General features: G+C 43.0%; 1 protein-coding gene across 1 annotated transcript; it reads left to right on the forward strand.

The window, feature by feature from the left end:
- The first annotated feature begins 222 nt into the window (after nucleotides 1-222).
- LOC122755935 (zinc-alpha-2-glycoprotein-like) lies at nucleotides 223-22,304 on the forward strand. Its single transcript, XM_044004896.1, has 6 exons — nucleotides 223-383; nucleotides 18,276-18,548; nucleotides 18,838-19,107; nucleotides 19,304-19,450; nucleotides 21,351-21,404; nucleotides 21,846-22,304. The coding sequence occupies exons 1-6, from the start codon at nucleotides 284-286 to the stop codon at nucleotides 21,881-21,883; spliced, it is 882 nt and encodes a 293-aa protein (XP_043860831.1). The 5' UTR covers nucleotides 223-283; the 3' UTR covers nucleotides 21,884-22,304.
- Nucleotides 22,305-22,805: the final 501 nt, after the last annotated feature.

Genomic DNA, 22,805 nt, shown 5'->3' on the forward strand with positions numbered 1-22,805 from the left:
TTCTTGGTCTCTTCTAGTTGACTATCACCAGATTTTTGTTTTTCTTTTCTCTTTTGCATTCCCTTCTTTTTTTTTTTGCTTGAAAACAACAACAAAAAAGAAATGGAAAAAAGGCATTTAGTTCCATGGCAAGTGCCCAGAAGAGTCTGACTCAGACTAATTTTTTTTCCTCTGACTTGACTTTCTCCACGCACCCAGGGAAGGGGCCTCTTCTTTATGGCCTTTGAAATCTTTGAACAAAAACCCAGACTGAAGACTCCTGGGCGGTGATCCGAAAGTAGAGATGGAGAGGAGGGAGACACAGCAGGCCCACCTTTCCACTGTGTTATTGCTGCCGCTGTGGTTGCTGCTGCTGCTAGGAACGTGGAAGGAAACTGAGGCTTGTGAGTCTGAGAATAGGCTGCTTCTTTTCTCCGATGGGAAATATTGGGAGAGGCACTGGAGGGACAGGGGTGGCAGCTGGAAGAAGCTTCAGGTAATGAGTAGGGAGGGTCTGGGGGATGTTTTTTTCTCTGACTTTACTTTCTCCATGCACCCAGGGAAGGGGCCTTTTCTTTATGTCCTTTGAAATCTGTGAACATAAACACAGATTGAAGAATACTGGGCCATGATCCTAGGGTCACCTAGGGTGCTCAGTTGGGGTATGGGTATTGGAGGTTGAAGGAAAATAATGAATATAGCAGAGCTGGAAGGATATTGAGAAATCACGCAGTTGTTGTATGAAACTGCAAAGCAGAGGACCCTTCCTATCCCATATCTCATCCCTAAAAGCCCCCCAGAGGTAGAGCAGCCAGGGGTACAAGTTGCCTAGAATTGATAGATACTATGGGACTGAGAGCTAGGAAACTTCTGTATTTCTTTCCCAGTCTGGCTACACTGGGATGATGTGAGGTTGGAGTGGCCTGGAGGGCTACCCAGAGATTCTCCTCAAAGTACACAGGCTTCCTGGACAATTGTGTCAAATACTATTTTCTGAGCTTCCTGAAAGGCTTCCTGAAATGTGTACATTTTCAGTCAGGCAACCCAGTAAACCCTTTCCTTCTCTATTGGAGCAATTTTCTAGCTGGAAGATCAGCGGTGGTAGGGAAGGAATGTGTTGAGTGAGCATGTGGGGGCAGGAGGCATTTTAAAAACATCCCAGATGGGATCAGGTTCAGTTTCTCTATTTTCCTAGCCTTTCTTCCACAACTCCTTTTGTTCCATCTCTCCTCCATCATATGAGAGCCAAACGGCATTGATAGCCACTCACAGAGCACTTCCATGTCCACTCTGAGGGTTTGTACACTCCCTGTTGGTGGCAGTATGGAATAAGTGCTATTTATGATTTCCCAGAGTCCTCAGCCTTTCACTGACCAGGCTCATTGTGTAGGAGTGTGAAGATCAGTGGATGGACCAATTAGAACTCCCCTCTGTGGTCCCTCCCCTGGCAAACCCCTAGCACCTTTCTTGTATATGCTGTGCTTTGGTGAGCTTTGGCTCTGTTAGAATCGAGCTTTGAAGCTTGGATCCTGCATAGAATATGTTTATTCAGCATAGAATCAGTAATCAAATAAACCGGACATAGTAACTAGTGAACAATACCTAACGAATATGTAAAACACCTAGGAAGTTGTGCTTCAAGACTTCTCTCCTGCACCCTTGAAACTGCCCAGGCATAGGATCGGTCTGGTCTTGGGAGTACTAGGAAATGTCCAGCTTGAATTAGTTTAGTTCGCTGCTGTTTCTCCCCTTTGTGTAGGCAAAAAAGTGCTCCCTGAATACTTGACACATTAGATGAAGAAGCGGAATCTCTGGTAGTTAACTCTGGACCTGGGACTTTAGCAGGAGATTGAAACTTGAGATCTGGTATAAACTGGAACTTAGGAGGGTTGCTGCTTAGAAGAGAAAGACTGGAAGACTACATCCAGGCTCGTTGCTAATACAGCTCGATGGCTAACCAAGGTATTTTAGATTTTACCACTTGCTCCTCAGCCTTTCCACTATCCCTCTATTAACTAGAGGCCGAATATGTCAGACTCCTTTTACTTGCTTCTGGTCCCTAGCCCACCCCACCTTAATTCTCAAGGTCCAGGTCCGGGGAAGTCCCCAAGAAACCAGAATAGGATATGCCTCTAAGGGCAATGAAGCATTTGATTAAGACATTTGAGTGCCCTAGGCAAGGTTTGGCAGTTGTCCTCCAGCTGTGTATTACTGTCTAGGAAGAGGCAGCTAGGTGGTACAGTAGATAGAGCACTGGTCCTGGAGTCAAGAGGACCTGAGTAAAAATCTCACCTCAGACACTTACTAGCTGTGTGACTCTGGGCAAGTCACTTAACCCCAATTGCCTTAAACATCTGGGGCCATCTCCACTCATTCTGGACCATGTGAATCACCCAGCCATTGCCAGATTATTGGTGGGACAATGAGGGTTAAGTGACTTGCCTAGGGTCACACAGCTAATAAGTGTCAAGTGTCTGAGGCTGGATTTGAACTCAGGTCCTCCTGAATCCAGGGCTGGTGCTTTATCCACTGCACCATCTAGCTGGCCTCTGATGTGTATCTTGTCCTTGCTGTTTATATGACTCTGGAGGAGTGAAGTTGGTGACCTTGTACAGCTCACTTAGATCCAATTCAGTGCAAGTCATGACATCACCCCGATGTCATGGTCCTCTTCTAAAACGAAGGAAAAACAACAATTACTGTCTAGGGAAAGTATCCAGCCCCGACTGTAGCAAGTGTGACAGCCCACCACAAAACAAATACCCACATTCTGTGAAGGGCTGGATTTTTTGGAATTAAAATATGCATTTGCAAAAAAAAAAAATAAACTAATATTAAATAAATAAATAAAATATAAAATTTAAGGACAAATGCATTTAATTTTTTTTGCCTGGCCATTTTGGAATCAGGATTAGATTTAGGATTAGCACAGCCTGCCTAAAGCAGCAAAACATTGTTAAGGGCTAAAATTCTAGCTAGTTTGTCTAAAATATCTAATGAGTGGTCGCCAATAAATTATAAGCTTTAGCAAGAGTTAGACCTTTAAGCGTTTATTAAGGAAAACAAGAATTTGGTAAAGAGAGAGAGAAAGGCCTAGATTCCTATCTATTAAAGGGAGAGCACATTTCTAGCTCCGCTCTCCACCAGAGTCCAAAGGAAAGAGAGTGAGACTGAGCGCCAGTCTCTTCCTTCCTCCTCCCACTAGCCCGCGTCAGGAAGTGACGCCAAAGAAAAGACTCCTGGTCTTGCCCCCAAAGACCTTCGCTTCATGGGCAGAACTCTTCTACAGTTAGTATCCAGCAGGTGGCGTTATTCCAATCGTTACAACATACTGAAGGAGAGACAGGCATGCATAAATCAGGCAGGTCAAACTACCACCTCCATCTTGACCACTATCTCTCCTCAGACCCTAATAGAGACAGTTCAGGATCTTGTACCCAAAAGTCTTGGGAATAGCAATGCTTCTGGCCCAGTGCTCTAAGACATCATCCTGGGAAGCAACCTCTGTGGAGATGCTCCTTCAGGAACTGCAGCCACAGCTACTGAAGATCAGGAAGGAAAATTCTTGCCACCAAACCCCTGGCACTACCAAATGGTTCGACATCAGAAACCAATATGATTTTATCAGTAACATTAAAGAAGAATCATTGGGGCAGTTAGGTGGTACAGTGGATAGAGCACCAGCCCTGGAGTCAGGAGTACCTGAGTTAAAATCCGGCCTCAGATACTTAACACACACTTACTAGCTGTGTGACCCTGGGCAAGTCACTTAACCCCAATTGCCTCACTAAAAACAAAAAAAAAGGAGAAGAAGCATTGCCATCTGCTTTGGTGTTGCCGCCCCAAACAAACAAACAAAAAAACTACAAACAAAAATGTGGGAATTTGCCATTTTGCCATCTGACTTTGCAACTGAAAGCCAGCGTTGTCTCCCAGCTGGAAATGTGAGCTTCTTGAGGCAGGTATAGGCTCAATCTTTGTAGCCCTTGTGCTTAGCACAGTGCTTCACACATAGTAAGTGCTGAATAAATGCTTTATTTATTCCTTCAGCCTGGCTGATCCCTTGGGATCCTTTGGATCTCAGAAGAAAATGAAGAAGGCCCCCAGCACACCGAGAGGACCCTGTGGTGAATTGGTGGAAAGAGATTGGCAAGAGTCATGAGGGATTGGCAGGCATGAGTAGGTTGTGACCTGCATCTGCATGGATGAGAGCTAAAATCCCTTTTCATATGTCATATTTAAATGTGTTATTCCCCACCATGTGTTATCAATCCCTGTGTATTGTTCCCTAGGCAGCTATCTGCCTACTTCTAGTTCCAACTCTGGAAGCAGCCTTAATTTGCTTGCTATATATATATATATATATATATATATATATATATATATATATATATTTTTTTTTTGGAAGTTGGAAGATATACATCTGATACTCAAGCCCATAGATCGTTTACCCTGTGGCCTAATATCTTGGGGATGTTCCAGGCAGTCGTGGGGAAAGATCCTTGCCTCAATCAGATTGGCTTCTGCATTCTGCTCACTGGTGGCCAACACTTTCTTTCTTTCTTTTTTTTTTTTTTGGTGGGGCAATGAGAGTCAAGTGACTTGCCCAAGGTCACACAGCTAGTGTCAAGTGTCTGAGACCAGATTTGAACTCAGGTACTCCTGACTCCAGGGTTGGTGCTGTATCCACTGTGCCACCTAGCTGCCCCCAAGACTTTATTTCACTTGACTTTTTGGATTCCTACCATTACAGTTGATACCTTGGAATCCTGAGCTCCTAACTTGACTTTAGGTTCTTCAGATCCTGTCTTCGCCATAGTGTGGGACAACACCCAGATTACCATTTTCTGCTTAGCCCCTGATGAATCAATCTAACCCTGTTTCCACCCATGTTCCAGCATGATGGCATAGAAGCATTCTAAGAATATTTGTGCAAACTTTTGCAATGCAATGAGTTAATAGGATGTGGTCAGAACCCAAAATGAAGTCAACATTTTGAAAAAGAATCAGGAGAGGTTCACTCATAAAAGAATAATGAAATAACCTACTTCCTCCAACCCCAAGAAGGAGAATGAGACAGGAAAATCCTGCTCATTCATTTTTCATTTCCTGTATTCAGTGTTCTAGCCAAACTGGTCTTCTTGTTTCTCACACGGAATACTCCATTTCCCACTTCTGTCTTTATGCTGGGGTCCCTTATGCCTGAAATACATACTCTCCTCATCTCTGCCCTTTAGAATCTTTTGTTTTCTTCAAAACCCAGTTCAAACAATTTTGAATATCAACCCTTTCCTAATTTGTACTTCCCTCCCCCGCAGCTGCCAGTACCTTTCCTTTGAAAAGAACTTTGTAGTTATTTTTATGTGCTTTTATATCAACCAATGTGCATTTATTTATCAGCCCTCCCTCACTTAAATCTAATTCATTGCAAATCATGACATCATCCTGATGTCATGGTCCTCTTAGAAAATGAAGGACAAACAACTTAATATGTTCCAGGCACAGTGCTAAGTACTGGGGATCCAAAGCAAAAGAGATATAGATATAGATAGTTATATATATATAGAAAACTAGAGATAGAGATATGTGTGTATGTGTATATGTGTGTATACACATGTTTATACATATATGTGTATGTTATTTATGTATACAGATGTGTGTTGTGTGTATACACACACATACATATAGTCCCTGCCTTCCCATTCTAATAGAGGAAACAACTTATATAAATCAAAATATACATGATAAAGAGAAGAAAGGTAACCTTAATGGGAAGGGCATTAGCCCCTAAGAAGACCCCCCAAAGGCCTCCTGGAAGAGGTGAAGCTTAAGCCAAAAATTTAAAGGAAGACCAGTATTTTAAGAGTTGGGTTGACCTGAGTTCAAATCCGGCCTCAAGACACTTGACACTAGCTGTGTGACCCTGGGCAAGTCACTTAACCCCAATTGCCTCACTCCCCCCAAAAAAATTTTTTAAAAAACAGTTGGGTTGAGAGGGAGAGCCTTCTAGACACAGAGAACAGCAGGTAGTAGAGAATGACTGGATCATGGAGTACATGGAGGGTATATATTGGAAAAGTAGGAAGGAGTCAGGTTGTAAAGAGCTTTAAATGCCATCAGAGGATTGATTTAATATTTGATCCTGGAGGTGGGTATCCAATGGAGCTTATTGAACAGGGTGGTGACATAGGGAAATGGACACTTTAGGAAAATCATTCTTTATTTTTCTTGATAGGATTTTTTTCCAGTTACATGTAAAGAGAGTTTTCAACATTCATTTTTTTGTTTTTTTGTTTTTTGTTTTTTTAGTGAGGCAATTGGGGTTAAGTGACTTGTCCAGGGTCACACAGCTAGTAAGTGTTAAGTGTCTGAGGCTGGATTTGAACTCAGGTACTCCTGACTCCAGGGCTGGTGCTCTATCCACTGCGCCACCTAGCTGCCCCAACATTCATTTAAAAAAAAAATTTAAAGAAAAAAAATTTTTTTTTGCACGGCAATGGGGGTTAAGTGACTTGCCCAGGGTCACACAGCTAGTGTCAAGTGTCTGAGGCTGGATTTGAACTCAGGTACTCCTGAATCCAGGGCCAGTGCTTTATCTACTGCGCCACCTAGCTGCCCCTCAACATTCATTTTTTGAAAGATTTTGAGTTCCAAATTTTTCTCCTTCCCTCCCCAAGACAGCAAGCAATCTGATATAAGTTATATATGTGCAATCATGTTAAATATATAGGAAAGTCACTCTTACAGCTGAGTGAAAGATGGATTGAGGTGGGAAGAAACTGGAAGCAGAGAGACTAATTAGTAGGCTATTATTGCACTAATCTGGGTGAGGTGATGAGAGCCTGAACCAAGGTGGTGTCAGGGTGAGTGGAGAGAAGGGGACATATATAAGAGATGTGAAAATTAAAATAACAAGATTTAACAATAGATTGGATTTGTAGAGAGAAGGGGATAGATACTAGAGATGTTATGAGGGAAAAAATAACAAGATTTAGCAAACCAACTAATTGGATAAATGAGATAAGTAAGAAAGTGAATAGAATTATATCAGTCTAGCTTGGTAGAAATGTAACCTCCCTGATGGCCAGGAATGCCTTATTTTGTATTTGTATCCTGAGCACCTACCTCACAGTAGGCCCTAAATGAATGTTCAGTGATTGATTAGACCAGCCCTGTTATATTGGCTTCCTTTTGATGCATTATGGTATGCTTTGCTGGAAGAGTATCATGGTACTAGAGCGTAAGGTAATAATCTTTAACATGAAAGGGGAAAGCAGAATAAATTTAAGATCCTTAACATTTACCTAAAGTTACCTCATACATTTGCTTCCTTGCTTAGATATTGATACTTTATTGAACTTATTGTTTGCTTAAAGACAGATAATAGTGAATGAGTAATAAAAGTTACAAACTTTCAAAGAAAAAAAGTGATATCAGGTTGTAAACTTGGCTGACAGTAATAGGGAAGTTCAGAAGTTGTGTGTGTGAGACAGCGGGGGTGTGGGGGAGGGAGTTCTGTTTTGAATGTGTTGAGTTTGACATAACTATGGGACATCCAGATTGAAATATCCAGCAATCACTTGGTGGTGTGGTACTGAGTCGGGAAGAGAAACTAAGACTGGATAAATAGATCAGGAAATCATGTGTGTAAGGGTGATATTTGAGACTACAGAAGCTGAGAGTGAGTATTTAGAGAAAAAGAGAAGAGGACCCAAGACAAAGCCTTGGGAGACACCTACAGTTCGTCAGCCTGACATGGGAGAAGATCTAGCCAGAGACTGAGAGCACATGGTTAGCCAGAGTAGGGGGAAAACTAAGAGAAGGCAGAATCATGAAAGCACAGAGAGAAAAAAGTATCTAGGAGGAGAAGATGGTATGGTCAATAGAATGTCAAATGCAGAGAAGTTAAGAAGGATGAAATTTAAGAAGAGACCTTTTTACCAGTTGTTGATAGGTTTTTCAAGGAGTTTAGCCTAAGTAAAAAAGGATATCAAACATTAGCTGGAGGGCAGAATAAGATCCTCTCCTCTTACCTCACTTCTACACCTTTCTTCTTCCCTCTCTTCTATTCCTTTTTTGCTTCCCTTCCTTCCCCTTCACTCATTTCCTCTCTCTTCCCCTCCCCTCTTTTCCCCTCTCCTCCACTCTTTTCCCCTTCTCTCTTTTTCTTCTCCTCCCCCACCCTCCCTCTCCTCACCTAGATCAGAGCATATCTCATATATTTCATTACCATCTTTTTGCCAATGATTCCCAAATCGACACATCTAACCCTCACCTCTCTCCTGAGCTCCAATTTCATATCACCAGTTGCCTACTAGTCCCCATAGAATCTCAAGCTCCATATGTCTAAAACAGAACTAATTGTGCCATGACACCTCCCCCAAACCCAATCCACAAAATCCATTCTTTTTTTTTTTTTTTTTGGTGAGGCAATTGGGGTTAAGTGACTTGCCCAGGGTCACACAGTTAGTAAGTGTCAAGGGTCTGAGGCTGGATTCGAATTCAGGTCCTCCTGAATCCAGGGCTGGTGCTCTGCGCCACCCAGCTGCCCCTCATAAAATCCATTCTTGACCCTCACTTTCCTGTTTCTATCAATATCATCATCTTTCTAGTTACCCAGGTTTGCAACCTTGGAGTCATCTTTGACTCTTCCCTCTACCTCACTCTCACCATATTCAATCAATTCTAAAGTTCTGTTGGTTTTACTTCTGAGACATTTTTCATATCTGTCCACTTCTTTCCATTAACAAAATGAAAACCCTAGTTTGAGTCTTTATCACCTCCTGTCTGGACTATTGCAATCAATTCTAATTACTGTCCCTGACTCCAGTCCCTCTCCTCTCCAATCTATCCTCAACACAAGTTGTCAAAATTGATATTCTTAAAACCTTGGTCTAGAGGGCAGTTAGGTGGCCCAGTGGATAAAGCACTGGCCCTGGATTCAGGAGGACCTGAATTCAAATTTGACCTCAGACACTTGACACTAGCTGTGTGACCCTGGGCAAGTCACTTAACCCTTATTGCCCTGCAAAAAAAAAAAAACACAAACAAAAAACCCACCTTGGTCTAGACTATATCACTCCCTTGTTTGAGGAGCTTCAGTGACTCCTGTTGCCTTTATGATAAACTATAGACTCTTCTCTCTGGCATCTAAAGCCCTTCACAGTCTTCTTCCATTCATCCTGTCTTTCCAGACTGATCACACATTACTTCTCCTCCTGCACTCTATGTTCTAGCCAAACAAATCTACATCCTCTTCTCTAATCATGATTTTTCATCTCCTGACCCCATACTTTTGCACCCACACATGCCAGGAATGTTCTCCCTTTGCACAGTCCTCCCTCACTTAAAAATACAATTCACTGCAAGTCATGACATAATCCCAATGTCATGATCCTCTTCAAGAATGAAGGACAGGGGGAGCAGCTAGATGGTACAGTGGATAAAGCACTGGCCATGGATTCAGGAGGACCTGAGTTCAAATCCAGCCTCAGGTACTTGACACTTACTAGCTGTGTGACCTTGGGCAAGTCACTTAACCCTCATTGCCCTACCCCCCCCCAAAAAAAGAAGGAAGGACAATAATTCTCCATATATCTGACAGGTAGAGGATTTCTTACTCTCCTGATTTGCTTATGGTATCACACTTTATGTCTAAATCATGTAACCATTTTGATTTTATTTTGCTATACAGTATAAGATATTGGTCTATGCCTAGCTTCTGCCATATTGTTTTCCAGTTTTCCCAGCAGTTTTTATCAAATAGTGAGTTCTTATCCCAGAAACTGGGGTCTTTGGGTTTATCCAATGCTAGGTTACTATGGTCATTTAGGACTGTGTTTTGTGTACCTAAACTATTCCACTGATCCACCGCTCTATTCTTAGCCAGAGTGGGGCAGCTAGGTGGTTCAGTGGATAGCACACTGGCCTTGGATTCAGGACCTGAGTTCAAATCCGGCCTCAAATCCTTGACACTTACTAGCTGTGTGACCCTGGGCAAGTCACTTAACCCTCATTGCCCTGCAAAAAATAAAAACAAAAAAAAATATCAATGATGTTCTTAGCCAGAGCCATATGGTTTTTGTTTTTGTTTTTTAGTGAGGCAATTGGAGTTAAGTGACTTGCCCAGGGTCACACAGCTAATAAGTGTTAAGGGTCTGAGGCCGGATTTGAACTCAGGTACTCCTGACTCCAGGGCTGGTGCTCTATCCACTGCGCCACCTAGCTGCCTCTCTTTTTTTTTTTCCAGAGCCATATTGTTTTAATGATTACCACTTTATAATATAGTTCGAGATCTGATGTAACTAAGTCAACTTTCTTTGTATTTTTCATTAATTCCCTTGACATTTTGTTGTTATTTTTTGTAGCTCTATAGAATAATTTTTGTAGCTCTATAGAACAATTTTTTGGTAGTTTTGTCATGGGGTGCAGAGCACCCCAGAAGTTCTCTGGGGCACATCAAGGAATCTTCTCCTTGAGAAACTAAACCAGAGTACTGACACCCTAGAGAGATAAGTGGAACCAGTTTGGACTGAGCTAGCTTTGGGACCTCCCACCCTCCATTCTGGTCTCCCTTATCCCTGGGGAAATAAATTTGGGTGTGGCTGCAGCCTTTGAAGAGGGATCCGTAGCCACTCCTCACCCAATTCTTCTAGTCACTACCAGTGAGGGATGGTCCTCCACTCCTCACCCAATTGCCCCAGCTACCACCAGTGGGGGATGGTCCTCCCTCACTAAAGAAACTTTCCACAGTCACAGAGGTGACCCCTCCCCCCATCAGTCCTCTATAAAAGTACCTGCCATTCTCCTGCTCGAGGAGATTGGTACCTCTGAGCCACTTGCTTTGTGCCTATCTCCCCATGAGAAGTCCAAGGATTTCTTTCATGGTTTCCCTTCCCCCCACCCTTCCCTTCCCTTGCCCCTAAATAAACTACCACCTTATTCTAACTACTTTTGTGTGCAAGAGGGTGTAATTCTTTAAAGAGGAATTCCTAAGAATCCCAACCCCTAACCCAACCCCGTACCCCATTTCTCCCATTACAGTTTGATTGGTTTAGCACTGAATAAGTAAATTAGTTTAGACAGAATTGTCATTTTTATTATATTGGCTCAACCTAATCATGGGCAATTGACATTTTTCCAAATGTTTAGATCTGACTTTATTTGTGTGAAAAGTGTTTTATAATTGTGTTCATATAGTTCCTGGGTGCTAAAATTACTTTGGATTTACTCTTGCTCTTTTTATGGGTTCATATTGTTTTCTCCCAGGAGAATATAAGTTCTTTGAATGTAGAGTATTGTTGTTGTTGTCTTTGTATCCCCAGTACTTAGCAGGATACCCTGCATTTAGTAGATCCTCAATAAATACTTATTGAATTGAGAAAGGTCACCCTTAACTCTGGGGCAGCTAGAACAGTAAGTAGGCTTGGAATCAGGAAGACTCCTTCTGAGTTCAAATCTGGCTTCAGACACTCCTCCACCTCTACCAGGGTTACCCTAGGATCCTGAAAGTGAGTAGTAGCATCATGGTATTTGCCTTTTCCCCATTTCCAGACCTGCCAGTTGGAGGGTGGTTTGGAGTGAGTAAGCTAACACATAGGGAGAGGGGGGAAGAAAAAAAGCAAGAGTGGACAGAGAAGTGAGAGAGGAGGAGAGAAGAAGGGGAGGTCAAGGGGAGAGGAGAATAGCACAGCTACCTAACATGCCTGTGTAGCTCCTTCCCCCTGTCAGTTCCCAGGGCTGACTGAACCAGAATGTTCCTCCCGAGGCAGGCAGGTGGGCAGGCTGTGTTTTCTCTCCAGCTCCCTCTCCACTCCCACTCTCACCCCTCCTTTTGCAGCAGCAGAGCCCATCTTCTATGCTTCCTGGTCTAGGCTCTGAACACTGTCTGGGTCCCCCTGGAAAGGGGACAGGCAGACCCTTCTTCCTTAGGAGCAGGGACTCTTCCATTAAGTGACTTGCCCAGGGTCATACAGCTAGTAAGTGTTAAGTGTCTGAGACCAGATTTGAACCCAGGTACTCCTGACTCCAGGGCCAGTGCACCACCTAGCTGCCCCAGAAATTTCTTTATGAGGAATATTCCTAAATCCCCCACAAGATGGGGATGTTGCTCCATGATAATATACCTGCATTCTCTTTTTCTTTCTCTCTCCCCTCACACATTCTAGAGGGTTTTTTTCCCCTCTCGATTAAAATAAAGTTGAGAATGAGGAAAAGGGAGACCTTGAGAATGTCTGTATTTTCAAACTTTAGGCAGGTATTCAAATACTTTTTATAACAAATTCTGGCAATATAAAAATTGAGGTTATTTTTTTTATTCAAAAAGAACAGTATTGAAGAAAGAACGTTTCTCCAGTCATCTCTCCAAAACAAGATTCATGCTTGAGTTAGGGGCTGAATTGGACGACCCTATGAGTTTACTGCCATTCTTCCTGGATAATTAATTCTACCATAGCGTCCTTGACTCTCCTGGGGTCATGGTGCACCCGGAGGCTGATTTTTCAAACACCTTAGCCACTGAGCTGTGTGTTTTCCTGATTGCAGGGAATGCTGAGAAGAAGAGAAATGGCTTTTTTTTTTTTTTTAAGTGTGGGCTGGGGGTTGGGGGGCACGTGTTACGTGTTCTAGTTCTAAGATTACTCCGTTGGGGCTTTCTTCCTTCTAGGCCAGCTATAGAATCTGGCTTCCCATTTCCTGACTGTCATGGAAATGATTTCCAAGGTTTCTTTGTTATCTTGAAAAGGTGTGACATTCCAGGTGGAGGGTTATTTGGGACCTTTCAATAGTTGTGAAACCGAATTTCAAAAACTGACTCTGGGTGCTTATGGGCTTTTCTTTTCTTCCTTTTTTTTTTGGGGGGGGGCAGTGTGGGATGTTGCCTGTGGGGTTTGCAGGCCATAAAGAAGCCTGTTTGGAATATAGCCTGAAGAAGGAAGAAATCAAACTTTTTTTTTTCTTTTTTTTGCTGGGCAATGAGGGTTAAGTAACTTGCCCAGGGTCACACAGCTAGTAAGTGTCAAGTGTCTGAGGCTGGATTTGAACTCAGGTCCTCCTGAATCCAGGGCCGGTGCTTTATCCATTGAGCCACCTAGCTGCCCCCCAAATTGAACATTTTTAAAGAGCCTACTAAGTAACATATTATCTCCAATAACCCTGAGTTGTAGATGCTATTTATGATTATCATTTTACAGTCTAGGAAACTGAGGTTGGCAGAGGTTAAGTGACTCATCCACTATAGCACCTATAGGTAAATGTCTGAGGCTGAATTTGAACTCAGGTCTTAGCTTAGACTCTTGCACTGCCTAGCATCCCTAAGGGAAGTTTTAAAGTTTGTGGCAGAAACCTATAATTGCAGAAATAAAGCAAAATGGGGGGCAGCTAGGTGGCACAGTGGATAAAGCACTGGCCCAGGATTCAGGAGGACCTGAGTTCAAATCCAGCCTCAGACACTTGACACTTACTAGCTGTGTGACCCTGGGCAAGTCACTTAACCTTCATTGCCCTGCAAAAAAAAAAAAAGAAAGAAAGAAAGAAAAACAACTTTGGAAGGCCTTAGAACTCTGATCAAGGCCAGGACCAGTCACATACCCAGAGGAGCTAGGATGAAATAACCTCTGGACAGAGTTGATTGAATCAAAGTGTGGAGGAAGACATATGTCTTTGGACATGGCCACTGTGTGGATTTGTTTGACTTGAATATATCTGTTACAAGGTTTTCTTGAAAAAGGAAAAGCTACAGCTACAGCCTCGGGCTTGGAATCAGGAAGAAGATCTGAATTAAAATCCAGTTTTAGACACTAGCCCCTAGGCCTAATTTCTAATTCAATTAAAGAGTAACCCTAGGCAAGTCACTTAGCCTCTCCCTCAATTGTCTCGTCTGTAAAATGGAGATAATAATGGTCCCTACTTCCTAGGATTGTTGTGAGGATAAAATGAGATAATATTTGTAAAGCATTTAGTGCAATATGGCACACTAAATAAAATGCTTGTTCCTTTCCCTTTCCTAAATGGGGAAAAAAAATACAATGATAACCAATGTGAGGGAAAGTGCTGGTAACAAAACTTGGGAACAAAACTTTATTTGTCAAATTTTTCATTGAAGTTTTAAATTTTATTTTGAGTGGCTCTTAATTTGTATTCCTCTTTCTAGTAGTATTCTGACACACTATTCTAGTGTGGAGCTAACCATGGGTTCTTTTTAATTTAAGTTTTTATTGATGTCTTTTTGTTTTATATTACCCTCATTTTCTTTTCTTTGCTTTTCTTTTTTTTTTTGGTGAGTCAATTGGGGTTAAGTGACTTGCCCAGGGTCACACAGCTAGTAAGTGTTAACTGTCTGAGGCTGGATTTGAACTCAGGTCCTCCTGAATCCAGGGCTGGTGCTCTATCCACTGTGCCACCTAGCTGCCCTTGGCTTATGATGTTTTTTTGTTTGTTTGTTTGTTTTGTGGGGCAGTGAGGGTTAAGTGACTTGCCCAGAGTCACACAGCTAGTAAGTGTCAAGTGTCTGAGGCTGGATTTGAACTCAGGTCCTCCTGAATTCAGGGCCAGTGCTTCATCCACTGCACCACCTAGCTGCCCCGGGTCGTCCCAAAAGAATTACAAGACTCAGTGACTCAGTTTCCCAAATTTTATTGCAATACTGTGAGTGACCACAAGGAGAGAACCAGAAAAGTGGAAAGGTATCCCTCGAATAAAGAAAGACAGTTATATTTATAGTATGGATAAATTGATTATCAGTCTCATTATAATAATCTCCACTTTAGGGAGATACAAGGGAAGGTTTATCTTAATTTGGAGTTCCTGGGGGTTTAAACCAATCTGGGAGGCAGGTACCTTTTTGCATGGAGGTGTGTTTTGGGGGTTTACACATCATAAGGTGAATATGGGGACAAATTTGTCCTTTTCTCTGCATGTCACCTTTTCATTCCCATGTCTGGTTTCAAAATATTTTCATTTAACAGTTTGAATTTCTTTTCTTTTTTTTTTTTTTAGTGCGGCAATTGGGGTTAAGTGACTTGCCCAGGGTCACACAGCTAGTAAGTGTTAAGTGTCTAAGGCCGGATTTGAACTCAGGTACTCCTGACTCCAGGGCCAGTGCTCTATCCACTGCGCCACCTAGCTGCCCCAACAGTTTGAATTTCTACGCCCTGTCTGTGTATCATTTTTATAGTTAAGGTCTCTATGACCTGCCTCTTTATGTTATGGGTGCTGATTAATGTGGGTGACAAGAACCTAGGCTTTGACTTGTAGTAATGAAGACTCAAGCCTTAAATTACCCATTAACTGGGGTCTGAATCCCTCTTAGAGTTCAGATCTAAATTAGAGCTTGGGTCTTGGGTTTTTTCTGTTAACCCTTTTTTTGCCTCCCACATCAGTAGGAATGTGGACAGAGACATGGTGAGTGTGGCCAGATTGCCTTTCATGCTCAAATAGGCCCTATGAAGGGTATCTAAGTGGCTCGGTGGATAGAGCACTGTCCCTGAAGTTGGGAGGATCTGAGTACAAATCTCATCTTAGATACTTACTAGCTATATAACCCTGGGCAAGTCATTTAACCCCAATTTCCTTAAACATCTGGGGCCATCTCCAATCATGCTGATGTATATCTTGCCACTGGACCAGATGGCTCTGGAGGATAGTGGAGTTAGTTACTTTGCACAGCCCTCCCTCACTTAAAAATCCAATTCAGTGCAAATCATGACATCACCCCAATGTTGTGGTTCTCTCTGAGACTGAAGGACAAACAACAAGAAGTTCCTATGAAGCTAGAAAGGTATTTTCTTCACTTTTTTTAAAAAGTACAATTATGTAAAACTTTTCTATATTAGTAATTTTGTATAAGAAGACGAACAAAGAGAAAAAAATGAAAGTGAAAAATACCATGCTTCAGTATGTATTCAATCAATATCAGTTCTTTGGGGGAGCAGCTAGGTGGCAAAGTGAATAAAGCCCTGGATTCAGGAGGACCTGAGTTCAAATTCGACTTCAGATACTTGACACTTGTTAGTTATGTGACCCTGGGCAAGTCACTTAACCCTCATTGCCCTGCCCCCTCCCCAAAAAAAGAGAGAGAGATATCAGTTCTTTGGAGGTGGATAGTATGCTTCATCATTAGTGCTTTAGGATTGTCTTAGATCATTGCATTGCTGAGAATAGCTAAGTCATTCACAGTTTTTTATTAAACAATATTGCTGTTACTATGTACAACATTTTCTTGGTTATGTTGACATCAGTTCATGTAAGTCTTTTTTTTTTTTTTTTTTGGCGGGGCAATGGGGGTTAAGTGACTTGCCCAGGGTCACATAGCTAGCAAGTGTCAAGTGTCTAAGGTCGGATTTGAACTCAGATCCTCCTGAATCCAAGGCCAGTGCTCAATCCACTGTGCCACCTAGCTGCCCCCTCATGTAAGCCTTAGAAAGGTATTTTTAAGAATTAAATTTTATTTTATTTTCAAGTGTTCCACTTTCTCTTCCTCTTCCTACCCCTCCCACCACCTTCCAGTGAGAAATCAAGAAAAACCAAACCCTATTACAAACATGTATATAGTCAAAACCAGGGAGGTATTGACATATTCTGTGTCTCTAGTCAATACTAGACCAGCTAAGTTCAAACAGGTTCCAAGAGGTGAGTGAGTACCTGTCCTCTCCTAGTATGCTTGGTATTTCCAGAGGGGAAGGGAGAAAGGAATAAGGAAGGATTCATATAGTACCTACTATGTGATAGATCCTGTACTCATTTGATCCTCCCAACAACCCTAGGAGGTAACTGACTTGCCCAGGGTCACACAGCTAGTAAGTGTCAAGTGTCTGAGGCTGGATTTGAACTCAGATCCTCCTGAATCCAGGGCCAGTGCTTTATTCACTGCGCCACCTAGCTGCTCCCATTACTCTTTTTTTTTTTAATAGAGTTTTATTTGTACATTTTTTTTTGAATTTTTTTTTTTTTTGGTGAGGCAATTGGGGTTAAGTGACTTGCCCAAGGTCACACAGCTAGTAAGTGTTAAGTGTCTGAGGCTGGATTTGAACTCAGGTACTCCTGACTCCAGGGCCGGTGCTCTATCCACTGCGCCATCTAGCTGCCCCCGGTTACTCTTTTTAAAAAAAAGTATTTCATCACTGAGTCATGCCTGACTTTTTGTGACCCAATTTGAGGTTTTTCTTGGCAAATACACTGGAGTGGTTTGCCATTTCCTTCTTCAGCTCATTTTACAGATGAGGAAACTGAGGCAAATGGGGTTAAGTGACTTGCCATGGGTCACACAACTAGCTAGTAAGTATCTGAGGCTGGATTTTAACTCATATCTTCTTGAGCCTGTGCTCTATCCAATATGCTGCTTAGCTGCCCTAAAAAGTATTTAGAAAGTATCTATTATCTCCACTAGGCTGCTGAGAGGCAGTGTGATATAGTGAACAGAGAACTAGCCAGAAAGACATAAGTTAAAATCCTGCCTCTAACACATATTGCCTGGGCTAGTCACCTAGCACTTGAAGAACCAAGGTCTAAACATGTTCAAAAACAAATGTCAGGCAGCTAGGTGGCACAGTGAATAAAACACCAGCCCTGGATTCAGGAGGACCTGAGTTCAAATCTGGATTCAGATACTTGACACTTACTAGCTGTGTGACCTTGGGCAAGTCACTTAACTCATTTGCCTGCCAAAAAAATGTCTTTGACACAAAAATTTTCATCCTACTATCTCTTCTTTTTACTTTTTTTTTTTTTTTGGTGAGGCAATTGGGGTTAAGTGACTTGCCCAGGGTCACACAGCTAGTAAGTGCTAAGTGTCTGAGGCCGGATTTGAACTCAGGTCCTCCTGACTCCAGGGCCGGTGCTCTATCCACTGCGCCACCTAGCTGCCCCCCCCTACTATCTCTTAAAAAAAGTACACTGTCGGGGCAGCTAGGTGGCCCAGTGGATAGAGCACCGGCCCTGGAGTCAGGAGGACCTGAGTTCAAATCCGGCCTCAGACACTTAACACTTACTAGCTGTGTGACCCTGGGCAAGTCACTTAACCCCAATTGCCTCACTTAAAAGTACACTGTGTCCATTGACAGCAATGAAATTCTGCTCTTTCTGGTGCTCTCAGTGTTCTAAGCAACTCAAATAATAGAGTTTAAAGAGTATAAATCACATAGAAGGTGTTAGAAGGAGTGTCCTTTTTTTTTTTTACACCAATGAAATCACTGGTCCAGTACCCAACCCCCACTAAAATCCAGCTAGGCTGAAAATAGAGATTAATTTGGGGAACCCTCTATCAGAAAGAGGAATGAATGTGAGCTCTTCTTATCTCATAGGGCCTGCCTCTCTTCAATATGATCTCATTGTTGTGTCCCAGCCAGAACCAAGGGAACCTCTCTACATGGCCCTTGGCTATATAAATGATCAACTCTTCCTTCACTATGAGGGGGAGAGTAGAAGGGCAGAGCTGCAAAAACCATGGAATGATACAGAGGAGGGGAGAAAAATCTGGGAAAGGGTAACCCAAGACCTTGAAGAGAGGGGGAAAGAGCTGAGAATGACCCTTCAAGACATTCTGGGACACAACAACCAGAGTAACAGCAGTGATGGTGAGTATGAAGGATAAGACCATGGGAAGGGTGGAGAGGGGGGAGTCTATGGGAGATGGGGGGACAGGACAAAAAGAACCATAGGTTTATTGGGCCACATCAGATCTTCCCTTCTCCCTTTCCTAGGGAGTCTATTTATTTTAGAATGTCAAAAGGATCCAACCTGAGTTCCTTTATACCCTTTATGGGTGGGCTGGGGGAGCTGGGAGAAGTCTGTGTCCTTATTGAACACCAAGCGACAAGGTAAAGATGGGCAGTAGTTATTTATCCTATGGATGGGTGGTTTCAGGCTCTCACACCCTTCAGGCCACATTGGGGTGTGAGCTCCAGGACAATAGCACCAAAGGGTTCTGGAAGTTCCAATTTGATGGGCAAGACTTCCTCACCTTCTACCCGGAGAGACTCAGCTGGACTGCAGCCCATCTGGCAGCTCAGAGAATTAAGGAGAGATGGCAGGACTGGTTCCAAAGGAAACTCCTTAAGATCCATGAGGAGGAATACTGTTCTGTTCAGCTCCAGAAATACTTGGCATCCTGGAAGGGGATCTTGGAGAGGAAAGGTATGGATCCCAGGACAGAGGTTTTCCCTTGGCTTCATGGGTGTAGTTTCTGCCCCAGAGATGGGATATCATGGGTTTAAAAGAGTTTACAGAAATGATTGAGCCATGGTTCTCCTTCCTTCCTTGAAGCTTTCTTTGTTCTCAAAAAACATCTGCACTTTCTACCTGCTGAGACCCACACTCTATCCCATTCCAGAGCTACCAACTGATGAGCCATCTGGACCCAACACCTTGTCCCGCGGACCCCTGAAGGTTGAGTTACTAATTATTAGCATAGGCCTCATCCTTGCTCTCCTCATTGTTGTTGGAGCTCAGCTGTGGAGGTGGATGCAAGCAAAGCCAGGTATGTTGGACACGTTTGTTTAAAGACTTGGATAAAGGAAACTGTTGGGAAGTGGAAATAATGGATAGGACTAACTGGACTGAAGGCAAGGAAGGAACTTCTCAATGATCCTCTCTTGGCCCAGGGAGAGGTAGTGTTTGGTATCATCAGTGTTTCACCTTCTATCTCTTCTTTTCCATGATAGGAAGAAAGTAAACAAGTGTTAAGTGCTTTACAAACATTATCTGACTTGGTCCTTACAACAAACCTGGGAGGTGGGTGCTATTATTGTCCCCATTTTAAAATGAAGAGATTGAGGAAGATAGAGGGTAAGCAACTTGCCCAGGGGCACCCAGCTAGTGGTCTGAACTCAAGTTTTCCTAACTCCAGGCCTAGAGTTCTATTCACTGTACCACCAACCATGCCTCCTTCGGCATGATAGCGTCAGGCATCTCAGGGTATATTTAGAAATACTTAGATCTTGATCAGCAGCATGGAAAGAACACTGAAGAAACCTGGGTTTGAATCCTAGCACTGACACTAGCTGGGTGACTTTGGGAAAATCTTCACTCTCTCCAAACCTTCATTTTCTTATCTGAAAAATATGGACAAGAATACTTGCTCTACCTATATCACATCATTGTTAGGAGGAAGGTGCTTGGGCAGCTAGGTGGCACAAGGGGATAGAGTACTGGCTCTGGAGTCAGGAGGACCTGAGTTCAAATCCAGCCTCAGACACTTGACACTTACTGGCTGTGTGACCCTGGGCAAGTTACTTAACCCCAATTTTGCCTAGAAAGAAAGGAAGGAGGGGCAGCTAGGTGGTGCAGTGGATAGAGCACCAGCCCTGAATTCAGGAGGACCTGAGTTCAAATCCGGCCTCAGACCCTTGACACTAACTAGCTGTGTGACCCTGGGCAAGTCACTTAACCCCCTTTGCCTCACCAAAAGAAAAAAAAAAGAAAGGAAGGAAGAAAGAAAGAAAAAGAAAGGAGAAGAATTTAGTTTGGGGCAGCTAGGTGGTACAGTGGATAAAGTACCCACCCTGGATTCAGGAGGACCTGAGTTCAAATCCTGGCTCAGATACTTGACACTTGCCTCAAAAGAAAGGAAGGAAGGAAGGAAGGAAGGAAGGAAGGAAGGAAGGAAGGAAGGAAGAAAAAAAAGGAGAGGAATTTAGTTTGGGGCAGCTAGGTAGCACAGTGGATAAAGCACCAGCCCTGGATTCAGGAGGACCTGAGACACTTGACACTTACTAGCTGTGTGATCCTGGGCAAGTCACTTAACCCTCATCGCCCTGCAAAAAAAAAAAGTGCTTTATAAACATGAAAGTGCTATATAATCAAGAGTTTATTACCCTGCTGGATCTGTGGAGAGGGCTTGATTTGGGCTAAATGAAGCAGAGAGGATGCTTAGTGACAAGAGAAAGGTATATAGGCTTTAATCCTTCACAGAACCCCACCCCAATTTCTCCTCCTGGCTGACCTGTGGGACTTTTCTTGTTCTAGTAGTTATTGGAAAGGAGAGAAGAGAGAGACCTATGGGGACTTTACTCTCCTGGATTTACTTCTCTTTCTCATATTTTCCTTCCCTAATGAGTCCAATCTATTATCTCCATCAGTGTTGTTGGTGGTGATCAGTTGTTTCAGTCATGTTCAACTCTTCTTGACCTTATCTGGGGTTTTCTTGGCAAAGATATCGGACTGGTTTGCCATTTTTTAGATGAGGAATAAAGACAAACAGGGTTAAATGACTTACCCAGGGTCACATAGCTAGTAAGTGTCTGAGGTCAGATTTGAACTCATTAGGATGAGTCTTTCTGACTCCAGGCTTGGTGCTTTACCCACTGTGCCACCTAGCTACCCATCTCCATTAATAGCTTTCACTTAGTTATCTTTCTTCCTCTTCTCCCCTTCCCCAGAGATTAGGCCTGCCAGAAGAAGTGAATGGAAATCTGCCCACCCTCTTTTCCCAGGTGAGTCACTGTGGGAAATTTTAAGAAGGCTCAGGCATGGTGCAGAGTGGTTGGGATATTGTCTTTTCTGTTCTTGGGAAGGAAGAGATAGAATTTGGTAGAAAGGGTTGAATGGATAGGCTCACAGAGTAGTGGCTTTCGTGGGGAACTCTGATCAAAGTAGTGGGTTTTCATTCTCCTTCAGGGTTATTGCCCTTTTAAAACTACTCTCCTAAACCAGGGGCAGAAGGAATCCTTCTGTTTCCTAAAGGAATCAATGGGTATTCCATGGGAGTATCAGCTGATACTGTCCTCAAGTGGGAGATTCATGATTGAGAGAGGAAGCCCAGTATAACTGGGTCCTAGAGCTGTGGAGATTACAGTAGCCTTGGGTCATGTAAGTGTTTCCTCCCTGTGCATTCTGGGAGAGAGATCATTTTGGCCCCTTGTTAATTTTTGCAGGTTTTGGTCGCTTCAGAGAAACTCAGAGTATGGTGTAGGCAAGATCTGGAGTCAGGAGGTGAGGGCTTGTATCCAAGCTTCAACACTTACTAGCAGTGGATCTGTAGGAAATTCACTTTATCCCTTGGAGCTTCAGTGTCCTCGTGTGAATAACCTGAGGAGGAGTGCCTTTGCTACAAGGTTTTCTTGATCAAAGAATTACTTAAAACACTATCAAAATATAGAGGCAGTTGATGGTGCTAGTGAGCAAGGCAGGCCAGTGTCTTCTTCTACTAGCAGTACGGGCGATTGAGACAAATTTGTTCCAACAGCCATGAAAGTGGCTAAAGTAGATACTGTGGAGCACTTAGAGCTTGATCAGACATCGAAGACTCCAAGGTCATCCACCGCATCCTGGGTCATCGATAGTCATCTTGACTTTTGTTAGGCCACTTGACTTTGATGACTGGAAGAGACAGTGACGCTGATGACTTTGTGAAACTTTGCCTCACTTAAATCTAATTCATTCACAAGTCAAGACATTATTCAGTGATATCATAGGTCCTCTTTGAAAATGAAGGATAGGGGCAGCTAGGGGGCGCAGTGGATAAGCACAGGCCCTGGAGTCAGGAGGACCTGAGTTCAAATCCTGCCTCAGACACTTAACACTTACAAGCTGTGTGACCCTGGGCAAGTCACTTAACCCCAATTGCCTGACCTAAAAAAAAAAAAAAGAAAAAAAGAAAATGAAGGATAGGGGGCAGCTAGGTGGTGCAGTGGATAAAGCACCGACCCTGGATTCAGGAGGACCTGAGTTCAAATCCTGCCTCAGACACTTGACATTTACTAGCTGTATGACCCTGGGCAAGTCACTTAACCCTCATTGCCCCACAAAAAAAAAAGAAAGAAAATGAAGGATAAACAATTTGGGTAGGGGAGATGTGATTTTTGTTGGATTCTTTCCTCTTTTATAGGAGAGGC

This window comes from Dromiciops gliroides, chromosome 4 (genome assembly GCF_019393635.1).
Source record: "Dromiciops gliroides isolate mDroGli1 chromosome 4, mDroGli1.pri, whole genome shotgun sequence".
Taxonomy (NCBI): Eukaryota; Metazoa; Chordata; class Mammalia; order Microbiotheria; family Microbiotheriidae; genus Dromiciops; species Dromiciops gliroides.

Coding starts and splice junctions, on each gene's coding strand:
- LOC122755935 (XM_044004896.1), top strand. CDS start 284: ATGGAGAGGAGGGAGACACAGCAGGCCCACCTTTCCACTGTGTTATTG. Junction 19,451..21,350: donor GTGGATGCAAGCAAAGCCAG/GTATGTTGGACA, acceptor CCCCTTCCCCAG/AGATTAGGCCTGCCAGAAGA. Junction 21,405..21,845: donor TGCCCACCCTCTTTTCCCAG/GTGAGTCACTGT, acceptor TAATTTTTGCAG/GTTTTGGTCGCTTCAGAGAA.